The sequence below is a fragment of the Lipotes vexillifer genome, unplaced genomic scaffold, assembly GCF_000442215.2.
Source record: "Lipotes vexillifer unplaced genomic scaffold, Lipotes_vexillifer_v1.1 scaffold120, whole genome shotgun sequence".
In the NCBI taxonomy this organism is placed as follows: Eukaryota; Metazoa; Chordata; class Mammalia; order Artiodactyla; family Lipotidae; genus Lipotes; species Lipotes vexillifer.
Genome location: NW_006791240.1, coordinates 361,176 through 373,553, shown reverse-complemented (window position 1 = coordinate 373,553; position 12,378 = coordinate 361,176). Strand labels below are relative to the sequence as shown.

The 12,378-nt window shown below is 39.6% G+C and overlaps 1 protein-coding gene across 3 annotated transcripts in view; it reads right to left on the bottom strand.

The window, feature by feature from the left end:
- ALG5 (ALG5 dolichyl-phosphate beta-glucosyltransferase) overlaps nt 1-12,378 on the bottom strand; it is a 33,946-nt gene that overhangs the window by 15,416 nt on the left and 6,152 nt on the right. Inside the window, exons 4-6 of one of the 3 annotated variants that reach the window (XM_007464232.1) lie at nt 11,740-11,808; nt 7,063-7,155; nt 3,200-3,313 (exon numbers count right to left, since the gene is read on the bottom strand). In XM_007464232.1, coding sequence (XP_007464294.1) covers nt 3,200-3,313; nt 7,063-7,155; nt 11,740-11,808 — 276 coding nt within the window. The remainder of the gene's footprint in view (nt 1-3,199; nt 3,314-7,062; nt 7,156-11,739; nt 11,809-12,378) is intronic. The other 2 variants (XM_007464234.1, XM_007464233.1) reach the window with 2 other exon arrangements.

Below are 12,378 nucleotides of genomic sequence, written 5' to 3'. Positions count from 1 at the left end.
CCGGGGCACGAACCCGCGTCCTCTGCATCGGCAGGCGGACCCTCAACCACTGCGCCACCAGGGAAGCCCAGATGGTATGATTTTATATATAATCATTACATTATGGAAACCCAAGAATATCAACTGAAAACCTACTACAAACAATAAGAGAATGTAAAAAGATGAGTGGGCACGAAATGAATATATATATATAATACTTTAGGCTTCATATGTACAAACAGTGATCAGAAGATATGATGGAAGAAAAGAGTATTTATAACATCAATAAGAAAAATCTATAAACTTTACAAGAAATGTGGCAAGATCTAAATAAAGGAAAGATTAAATGCAACCAAAGGAAACAAAAAAATCCAACCACAGAGGGCATGCCATGACCATGGATGAGAGGATGCACTGACAGAACTTAAAAGGCAATGCTCATTAAGCTAATCTTTAAATTTAATTCCATACCAATGAAAACATAAAAATAATTTTTCATTGATTTAGACAAGCTGATTTGGAAGTTAATATTGAAAAATAAAGAACGAAGAAGAGCCGAGAAAATTCTAAGAGTGACAAAGGACTAGCTCCAGAGGATTTAAAAATACATCATAGGGCTTCCCTGGTGGCGCAGTGGTTGGGAGTCCGCCTGCCGATGCAGGGGACACGGGTTCGTGCCCCGGTCTGGGAGGATCCCGCATGCCGCAGAGCGGCTGGGCCTGTGAGCTATTTCCGCTGGGCCTGCATGTCCGAAGCCTGTGCTCCGCAACGGGAGAGGCCGCGACAGTGAGAGGCCCGCATACCGGAAAAAAAACAAAAAACAAAACAAAACAGAAACTCAACATTTACAGTAACAATGCAGTAAATTGGGTTAGGATTAGAAAAAAAGATGACATCAGAACTCCTTTCCTTTTCAGAGGACCTGGATTTACAAGAGGAAGGTTCAGATTTTTTTCCAGTGTATGGTTTGGTTCACCCCCTAACTTTGGCTGAATCATTTAACTTTTCTTTGCCCCACCTCAGAATGACATATAGGCAGCTAACAATCTGACACCTTCCACTCTCCCTCCCACTCTTGGGTCCCCAAGGTAAAGAAATAATGCGGGAGAAACATATCAAGTCTCTGTAGAGTCTCTGGAGAGAACTAGGATATCAAACCCAAGAATTTCACCAGCTGGACTTTTCTTTTAGCTTATCATGATTTACTAAGAGGTGAAAAAAGACATACTTTTTTTAGTAAGAGTGAACATGTAACATATCCAATAATAATTTAATAATTTCACTGTCCAAAATCACTTTGATTTTGGACATGCTCTACATCTGTGTCAGCCGATAAGGTAGCTACTAACCACACGTATTTGCAATGTGGTCAGTGAGACTGAAGAAGTAAAATTTTATTTAATTTTAACTGACTTAAATAGCGACATGTGGCTACTGCTTTGAATAGCACAGGTAAAAGGGATATTTGCAAAACTAATTCTTTTAAGAATGATACTAGTTAATTTATTTAGTATGTTGAAAAAACAAATGGGAGTGGGTGATGGTGGAGGAAGAAACAATATTTCACAAACTATGAAATTAAATAGTTATTTATTCCTAGGAAGAGAAATATGAGATGAATTTTTGTAATTATTATTAAATTTTCTGGGTTTTGGATGTTTTGCTTTAATAGGTTTTCTATGTGTGGTGTTTTAAATTGTTTACTTTTTGAATGATCAGGAATTATTTTAACAAATATATAATAATATTTTAACAAATATAATAATTAGGTTTAAATTTGGTCTATTTCATTCATGGATAGTTCCATTTATTGATCTTATTTTGGCCCTCAATTTGTTTTCTTAGATCTGCAATTGTCATCTCACCTTCAAATGCCTGTGTTGCTGAATTCTCACTTTCATTAAGTATTATTTCTTTAGCAAAAATACTCTTGTGTAATTTTATCCTTTCCTTGGATTATACTGGCTTTCAGATGGGGTTTATCTTTCTTTTGTATGAAACTTTCTTTAATTCTGTTTCTGTAGTAATATGTTGGTGTAGCTGCCATTTATTTCTTTTCATTTTGTCATGATTAATATGGGTAGCTCTTGTACAGTATAGGTGAATTCTCCTTGATAAACTACCTTTCGTGATACCTATTTTTCCCTTCTGAACTAGAGTCTCAAGGCCTGAGGATTATACTTGGTGGTGGTGGGGAGCACCCTAAAGCTCTATGTAGCTTTCCTGGGTTATCTGGGTTCCTTGCTGTTGTGCGATTTTGTCGTGCCCTGTACAAGGACAAGGGTACACTCCTCTGAGGAATGGATCCGATCACGTGGATCTGTGATCAACCCAAACCCAGTCTGAGGCCAGGACAATGGTGAGCCCTAGCAATTTCCGCTTCTGCTAGAATCCTGGGATACAGTTGTCTATGGGTGTTAACTCATTCTTGAAGTCTGGTTCTTTCTAGATTGGGAATATTTTTTAAAAAGCTCAGAATTTGATAAATTCATCTTCTTTCTCTAAATGGCTTTTAAGAGGTGGGAATGGCACCAAGATTTTCTTTCTTTCCTCAACCTCTACTTTTTTTTTTAAACAAATGTTGATACTGGCTTTATTCATAATTGCCAAATGCTGGAAAACAGTCCAAATGTCCTTCAACAGTTGGACCGATAAAGAAACTGTGGTACACCCATACAATGGAATATTACTTAGTGATTAAAAGGAACAAACTGCTGATATACATAGCAATTTGGATGAAACTCGAATGTATTATACTGAGTGAAAGTCAACCTCCACTTTCTGAATTTATGGCACGAACTCCCACATAACCTTTTTCTGAGAGATTGCTGCTTGTGTTTTTTGTTTGTTTCATCAAAAACAAGAGTCTGGTGATACAGTTTCATTTCACATCTTTACCCAGAAGTCTCAGTCTATGCTTTTAAATAAAAGACTTAGCTAAATATGCATGATAAATATTAAAACTCTGGTAGAAGTAAAGCAATTTAAAATTGAGAGAGACGGACAGAATATTAAATAAATAATTGTCAAGTGAATCTCAGAAAATCAGCAAATGTTTATAATAAAATATTAGCTCTTCTGTGGGACTGTATACAGGAATTTCACACCAAAAAAAAAAATCTCCCAATTGTTTAACTTACAGGTAAATATCATTTTAACTTTACTTTAGACCCCCTCTATTCTTTAATGAATACTGTTTAAACTATATTCTTATACTCACAGGCCAAGGCTGTAGATCATTCAGTCCTTTTTCTAATTTCTCAATATCTGGAAACTTTGTGGCTCCATCAGCATCTGCCATAAGGATCTTTTTTCCTCGAGAACTGAATACACCCTGGATTAAAAAATTTCAAAGAAAAGAAAGTTGCTTAAAATCAAGGTTAAATTCGGTGACATATCAGTTTGTTAAATTCGGTGACATATCAGTTTGTACTTAAAATATCCAAGAATTACATATTAGGTATGAAATGGCAGAAAGAGGCCGAAGTTCACTGAACGCAAATTACATTGATAAGATCTTTCCAAAAGTAGCTAATGTCTATTTCATGATTTTTAAAACTTTGTGAAGTCATACTATTAATACCTTGGAAAATATCAAGATAAGAAAATAGATTTGGATAAGTTAAAGATATGCTGCATCAGTAAGAATAAAAATGTAAAATACCTATCATAAATATTATATCTGTATTATATATGTATTATGCTGCATAAAAGGGATCAGGGGTTCCTTACAGCAGCATATGAAGAACAAAACATAGACAGCTTTGCTATGACATGCATCATAACATGATAGATCTTCAGTATCTTTTATTATGGAATCTAAAGTATTTTAAATTAATTGTTGAATAAAGAAATGTGGAATGTCACTAAAATTTAGAAAGTATGGATATATTCAAATGTTACTTTGTTATCTGAGGCATCTGACACTTAGCAAAATTATGCCATTCAATTTTGAATTGATTGGTCTTTTGGGCAGAATATGGCTCTACGAGTGTATATTTCACCCAGAAATAAACTATGCATCAACTCTTCACTTGATCTTAGCCAAAAGGCCAAAAAGTGATTTATGCATCAACTCTTAATTTCATGGTGCATGTGAGTGAATACAGTGTGTCTTAAGTGTAAATATATTTATGGTTTGATACAGAATACAGCTTTGATGTCACTCAGCAGTGTGGCTATAGATAAGATGTATGTATACAAATCTAGACAGAAATTTGATCAATTATTGTATAGTAAGTATAAGGCTAATTAGTATCTGTAATTTTATCATATCTGTTAGAATATGGGTAAAAAAGCAGAAATAAAAATGTTATATTTAATCTATAAACATTATTAAGTTTTGGAAAAGAGTAAACATTACAAGGCACAAAATCTGTAGCTATACGTTTGAAATAAAAAAAACAATAAAGGACTATTTCAATGATACATGATAAGGCTGAACTGTAGGTTGTTACACAATATTAATGGAAAATTGCCTTCGCCCTCAAACTTGTTTCAGCCACCTCATCGGTTTTTTTAAAGGGGGCTTTTGAATGCCTGCTACTCTCACATCCTATCTGGATGGCCTCCACTTCACTGCCAGACTTCTTGGAAAGAGTCTAAGTTAGCTGCTTCCACTGTTGTCCATTCAGTCACACCCTCTCCCCTCTGTCTGATTTTTCTTCTTTCTCATATGCCTCTTTGCCCCAAGTCTTGGTTCTTGGCTCTCCTTTTCTTCTATACCCTCTTCCTTGCCAACTGAATGGCTTCAACTCTCAGCTGATACATGTGGATGACTCTCACACCCTCTCTACAAGGCTATTCTGGATACCACTACTTGGCATCTCAAACTTAGTATGGCTCAAACTCAACTAAACATATTGTTTCTTAAATCAGCTCCTCTTCCAGTGTTTCACCTCTTCTCTAACGACATCCTCCCCCTCTCAGGTACCCAAGGCTACTTACTGGTAACTCATTGCTCTCTCCGATCACCTGACACAATTCTACCTCACTTTGCATACCTCTCATATTCATCTTTTCCTCTTCCTCTGTTGTGTCAGCATCATAATCCAAATAACCACTGTGCTGGCTGCTGTCACTCTGTCAATGGTGAAAGTCTAACAGCCCCTAGCCTAAAGTCTGTGATCTACAAGCACATAACCCTCCAGCATATCTCTAAAGTCAAGCCTCATGTACCACTAGAAGTTCCTTTGTTGTGTCTTTGTTCATGTTCTCCTCTGCAAGCTCCCTGCCTCGACTTTTGCCTAGAGAATTCCTAATCCTCCTTCAAGAGTCCATCCAGAATTTATCTCCTGTGGGAAGTCTTTGCTGCTCCTCCCAGAGCATTTATACTGGAGCATTTATAACACTAGTGAACTATGATACCCTAAGGACAGGTATCTTTCATCTTGGCATCTCTAATGAAGTACGTGGCACTTAGTGAGCACTCAAATGTGGGCTGAATAAATAAATGAATGGGTGCATTTAAAGCCCACGACGATATTGCATCCATCTGATTTTCTTTTTCTCCTTTCTGCATATCCTGCGACCCTGTCAGAGCAAACTCACTGCTTCTAGTACATACCCCAAGAGTTCCTACTTCTGTCTTTTCTTGCTCTGCTGACTGGCATGCTCTTCTCTCAAATCTTTCTCCATATGGGATCAGGGAGGTGAGGAGCACAATTTCATGGTTAAATCAACCCAATCCAAATCTTGCCTTAATATCTATGTGACCTTGAGTAAGTCACTTTACCTACCTATGCCTCAATTTCCTCATCTATATAATCAAAATAATAGGACCTAACTCACTGAGATGATGTGAGGAGGTTTAAATGTGATAATTATGTTGAAGTGGTAAATTTCTGCTGTCCAGCTCAAAATAATCAGTCAGTAAGTGGAAGCCAGGGTTCACCATCGTTGGAGGCCTGGCTTCAGGGACATATCTTTTGTGAAGTTTGCTATTTTCCTCAGGTGCCCAAGGTTGCTAGTTACCTACCTAATACCTATTCTTTTCTTCTTCCTTACAAATGGAACCCTGATTTGGCCGAGAATGAAAATGTCAGAAAAACATCTCTCAGCCTTCCTTGGAAATAGGGGTGGACCCGTGACCCTGTTCTGGCCAGTCACTGGGTGGAGCTTCTGGGAAAGTTCCTTAGAAGGGGCAAACTAAGAAGGGGCGTGCGTCTTTTGCCCTCTGCCCTTCCTGTCTGGAATGAGGAGGTAATGGCTGGTGCTCCCGCAGTCACCTTGTATGCAGGTGGGCAGGAGGAAGAGGGAATGAAAAGGCAGGAAGCTGGGTTCCTGAGGACACGGAGTTGTTGAATGAGCCCTGGACTGCCTACATCTAGACTTCTTTTGGAGGCACAAAATAAATCAATTACCTATGTCATTTAAGGCACTGTTGTTTGGATTTTCTTTCACATATCTTGCTTTTAGATCTTTTTCAGTGTATCTTGATTCCTACCTGACATGCCACTGCTGAAAGTAACCTCTTCTTTCCTGGAACTTCTACTGTACCTCATCTGTGCCTCTCTCATAAATACAATCACTTTTTGTATTAGACTGTAAATTACATCAGGAGTGACCATAGCAGATGTATCTTTTTTTTTTCAGTTGCACTGTGCAGTTTTTGGGGATCCTAGTTCCCAGACCCCTGCAGTGGAAGCACGGAGTCCTAACCACTGGACCACCAGGGAAGTCCCAGATTTATCTTAATTCACACTACTATGTTTTGCATAGCACCTTCATATAGGTAAAACTCAATACATGAAAGCATTTTGTAAACTGCAAAAAATCATGTAATCTTATTATCTGTTAACTATGTCAAAGACACATAAGAGACAGAAGGCAATGTTTTCAACTTTGAATAAGATAAACATTTTCCTGAGTCACCCAGTGTGTTATAGATATGGCATGATATTTTTAAACTTGATATTATATATACATATATGCATGAAGTTATTATTAAAAGCAATTTACCACTAATTTGAAAGACTAGTATTTAACTAGCTGGCTGTAGAACATACATGTACTGTAATCTGCAAAAGAAGTTATTCAAAATACCTTTATATTTCAAATAAAAATGTTGAAATTAGGTATTACCATCCTAATAGCTCCACCTTTCCCACGATTCTTCACCAGCGTTATCACTCGTACTTTGTCACTTCCATATTTCTGGCAATATTTAAAAGCTACCTGTCAAATTATATAAAAGTCAGAATAAAATCAATTTGAATTCCAAGACAGCAATATAAACTGGGTCTCTGATTTTGGCTTAAACACTGCTATTCTAATTGCCCTCTCCTTGTGACTAGATTATACCCACCGCACATTTTGGTGGCCAAGAGTTGTTGAATTCCTGGTGCCAAGATCCGATACTGACTACTAGGTTGAAGTCACAATTCACTTTCCTGCAGAGGAAACACCAGAACAGGTGTTCTGACCTGACTACTAGGTCGAAGTCACAATTCACTTTCCTGCAGAGGAAACACCAGAACAGGTAGTAGCCATCTCTTATTCTCTTGACTTTTTTGCCTAGGCTACCAAGCTGCTAGAAAAAGTAAAAATAAAACTCATGCTCTAATTGACTGGTACACATTTATGATCGGGCTCCCAATACTGCCTAATGACCTCTTAGTTGTCAGCAACTGACCTTATTCCCCAGAGAAGCTGTTTGTATCCTAGACCATTTTCCCCAAATCTTCTCACTCGAATTCCTGGCTCTCAGCAGATAATCATCCATGACCTGTCCTCTTCTGAATCTTCAATCTCTTCCTCTTTGCTGGGTCCTCAGCCTCTAACATGCTCAAAACTCCAGCATCTTAAACATTTTCCTTTGACTTCACTATTATCTTAAGCGACTGACATTACTCTTTGATCTAGTATCAAAGTCATGAAATGGTGATCTGTATTTGCTATCAACATCTCTTTGGCCCTCATTTAGGCTTCAAGCCACTGGGGTGTGGCTCATGCCCTTTGCTTTTCCATATCACCCTCCGCAGAACCTCTTCATCACCTCTTGCCTTCTGACGCTCATTTCTATAGGCAGTCGTGAAGTTATTTTTTTTAAATTTTTATTTATTTATTTTTGGCTGCATTGGGTCTCCATTGCTGCGTGTGGCCTTTCTCTAGCTGTGGTGAACGGGGGCTACTCTTTGTTGCGGTGCGTGGGCTTCTCATTGCAGTGGCCTCTCTTGTTGCGGAGCACAGGCTCTAGGCATGCGGACTTCAGTAGCTGTGGCATGTGGGCTCAGTAGTTGTGGCTCGCAGGCTCTAGAGCACAGGCTCAGTAGTGGTGGCACACAGGCTTAGCTGTTCCGTGGCACGTGGGATCTTCCTGGACCAGGGCTCAAACCTGTGTCGCACGCATTGGCAGGTGGATTCTTAATCACTGTGTCTCCAGGGAAACCCCTGTGAAGCTATTCTTATCTGGTGTTTGCACTCCTGTCTTCAGACTCAGCTCAAACACCATTTCTTCTTCCTAGCTTCCACGCCCATCGTCACCTTCCCCAGGGAAAAAGTATAATTCTAATAAGTATTCCTAATGCATTTTCCAATTCAACTGTTACTTCTCTTATTTGTAGATCTTCCCACTAGGCACAGGCTCATGACTCTGGGATGCCTGAAACTTTCCTGACTTCATTATTATTAATAATCAAAGTCATGGAACAGTGATCTATATTTGCTATAAATCACTCTGCACCACTCATTTAGTAATGAACTGTAGCCCCTCCCCACTTGGCTATAAGCTACTTAAAGCCAATATATGTGTGTGTGTGTATATATATATATATATATATATATATATATATATATGTATATATATATTTGGCTGCTTTGGATCTTGGTTGCTGCACACAGGCTTTCTCTAGTTGCGATGAGTGGGGGCTACTCTTGTTGCGGTGTGCAGACTTCTCACTGCAGTGGCTTCTCTTATTGCAGAGCATAGGCTCTAGGCGTGTGGGCTCAGTAGTTGTGGCAATGCAGGCTCTAGAGCGCGTGGGCTCAATAGTTGTGGCTCATGGGCTTAGTTGCTCTGAGGTGTGTGGGATCTTCCTGGACCAGGGCAATCCCTGTGTCCCCTGCATTGACAGGTGGATTCTTAACCACTGTGCCACCAGGGAAGTCCCAAGGATTAATATTTTAGTGCCTGACACACAGCCTGGAGTTGATTAATCTCAGTGAACAAGGGTAGCCACCGTCCTTTGTACATAGTCTTATTACAGGACTATGGTGGCACTGTTAGCTGCTTACCCAGCAAACACCACCTTCTTCCTTGCTCCTTTGACCCCAGTCTGCACAGTGACAGTGTCTGCAGTCCTAGGAGATGAATCATGATTGGTCCAAATCCTCTTTACCACGTATTTATACTTTCCCAGCCCCTCTTGCAGGCAAGGGTAGCCATGTCACCAAAGTTCTGGCTCATGGACTCTAGGGGAGGTCTGCTGGAGGGTGGGAGCTTCTTGTGAAGGTTTTTATTCCTGGTTATAAAAGGAGAGAGGCACACAAGAGAATTCTTAATGTCCTGACTGTCTCAACTGCCTCAGGATCAGTGATATATGGTGCTGTGCCCATTTGATGATGAGGAGTGTCTGGTAACTGAAAAGACGTGGATCCAGCCACATGACACTGTCCAAATGCTGAAACAACAATGTCCAGACCTTCTGGCGTATGAGATACCTTGTTACATAAGCTCCCCTCATGAGACACTTTCTAACTGATGACAATATCGAACACATTGTGCTCTATTTCTCTGGAGCGTGTTTCCAGTATTGGATGTGAAGTCCTGGAAGGCAGAGGCAGGGCTCCATCTTTGTATTTTAGCACCAGTCCCACTCCTTGACTCATGTTAACGGCTCAAGACACGTCCACTCAGAGAACATTTATTTGAGTTGCTGATGTTTATTCTGGGGTGGCAGAAAGCATGATAGTCATCATAAGACCCAAACCAGGAAGATGAAGTCACTGGGCATGTAGCTGAGTGCACTGAAAGGCACTTGACCAGGCGAGGACGAGGGCTCTTTCTAAAGGGGACGTGATCTGGCTTTGAAGGAAGCAAATACCGCTGAGGCCCACCTGCTTGGCTTACACAGACACTGACACTTCACAGTATGCCCTGCAGAACATGGCAGCAGCTGACACTTACTCACCATTTGTGAGTTCAGCTCACACGGAATGCTTACCTTTCTGGCATCTTATGTTATTTGAGGGTATAATAAATATCTCTGTACAAATGCAATACGCCCTTATTCTGTACTTTGGCATAAATTTTACCCCTTAGTTTAAAATTCCTTAAGAACAAGAACTATATCTAAATTTTTTCCCAGACCCCTTGGAGAGTGAAACGTGTTACGGGAAGATAATAAATACTCAACTTAGGGGAAAAGAGGTTGTTTTTCTTTTTAAAAAAAAAAACCTTTTACAAACTATGATTTCAAGTTTTTTGTTTCTCCCAACCTTGGGAACAAGTGTGAACCTCTCCCTCTTGGATCCTTCCAGAGAGCAGCCTGAGACTCACATGGCAAAAGGCCTTGAAGGAAATACTCTTCAGGAAAAGCTGCTGCTTCTCAGCTGGGCTGAGGCTGCTCTGTCATCTCAGCAGTAGATGCCCGATGCTGACTTTCTACACCACTCCCTTCATATACTAATAAACTGTTGGACAGTTTGTGTTCATCTTTCATGTCATACTATTCCAAGTGCAGCACCTACTCTTCATAACACAGATCCACCAATACTTTCAGGCCTCTATGCCTTTGTTTACGTTATTTTTTTTTTTCAATTTGAATATACTATCCTCCATGTTCCTAGTCATTATCACCCTTAGAGGTTTAGTTCAAAAGTCACTTCTCTTTCTCTCAAATTCTTTTCAGCATCTTTCTCTTTGGCTCCATTTTTACCTGCATTACAGAAATTGGAGCCATGCTGCCTGACTGTCCTGGGGGCTCCTTATACCAGGGGGCAGGCACGTGTACCTATGGGGTCCAGCCAGTGTCCAGCACTTCCTGCACAGCTGGAGTGGACCAAAACCATAACTGATGAATAATCAGGTGAACAGATATTTCCCTGTATATTTAAGATCTATTATGTTGCCATTTAACAGGAATATTAATAGCACTGTAAGTGAATCTTTTATTATAGAAACATGAGTGTCAAAAAACAAAATGTGAAGCAGTCATAATAACAAAAATACTTTGATGTTTGGAGAGTAATTTATCAGGATCACTGACAAGATTTAATACATGTACTACTGCAGGATTAATGCACCAGGGCCCAGCAGTTACAGGTCTAGGAATGCAGGAAGGAGAGAGGATAAACCCTAAGATACTGTCACCACATGGGTCAATCTAGAAGGGACTGTGGGGTAGGCCAAAGGACATACCCAATCCCCAGGGGCAGATATGAAGGTGTCTTCCTATTTGCATGACTACTTTAGAAACCATAAGTTAAGGTGGAGCATAGAGAAACAAATTATGCTTAGAATTAAAGGAACCATAAATTGGTGGGCAAAGAGGGTTCCCCAGAGGCCAAGGTGAACTGTTGTTATGTGTATTCTCTCCCTATTTGGTGACCTTCCAAGCTTCCCTGGTCTCAAGGAGCAGTGGAAAGGCAGGTATGTTTTCCAGCTTCTCATATATGAAATCTCTCTGCTTTTTCTACTACCCACTTATGTTAAATGGAGAGTATCTGGCACACCTTTAGGGTTCTCTGACGAGCGGAAATATGATTTTACATTTGCAAATTATTCCATCTGTTGGCAATTCTAAAAGCAAGTTTACTTACCTTTGAAGTCTCGTCTTTGCTGCCATCATCAACTACTATTACTTCATAAGTGAACGTAGGATCTTGTTTCTGCAAGAAGCAAAAATAAAATACCACAATTTGGTATGACTGCCATCAAGATTTCTAATAAAGTTGTAAGGAAGTTAAAAAACAACTGTTTTACAAACAACCCAATTGAAAAATGTACAGAAGACCTTAATAGACTTTCTCCAAAGTAGACATACAGATGGCCAGTAGGCACATGAAAAGATGCTCAACATACTAATTATTAGAGAAATGCAAATCAAAACTGCAATGAGGTACCACTTCATACCAGTCAGAATGGCCATCATTATAAAGTCTACAAATAAATGCTGGAGAGGGTATGGAGAAGAGGGAACCCTCCTGCACTGCTGGGGGGAATGTCAGTTGATACAGCCACTGTGGAGAGCAGTATGGAGGTTCCTCAGAAAACTAAAAACAGAATTACCATATGATCCAGCAATCCCACTCCTGGGAATACACCCGGACAAAACTATAATTCAAAAAGATATATGCACCCCTATGTTCACAGCAGCACTATTCACAATAGCCAAAACATGGAAACAACCTAAATGTCCATCAACAGATGAATGGATAAAGAAGATGTGGTATATATAT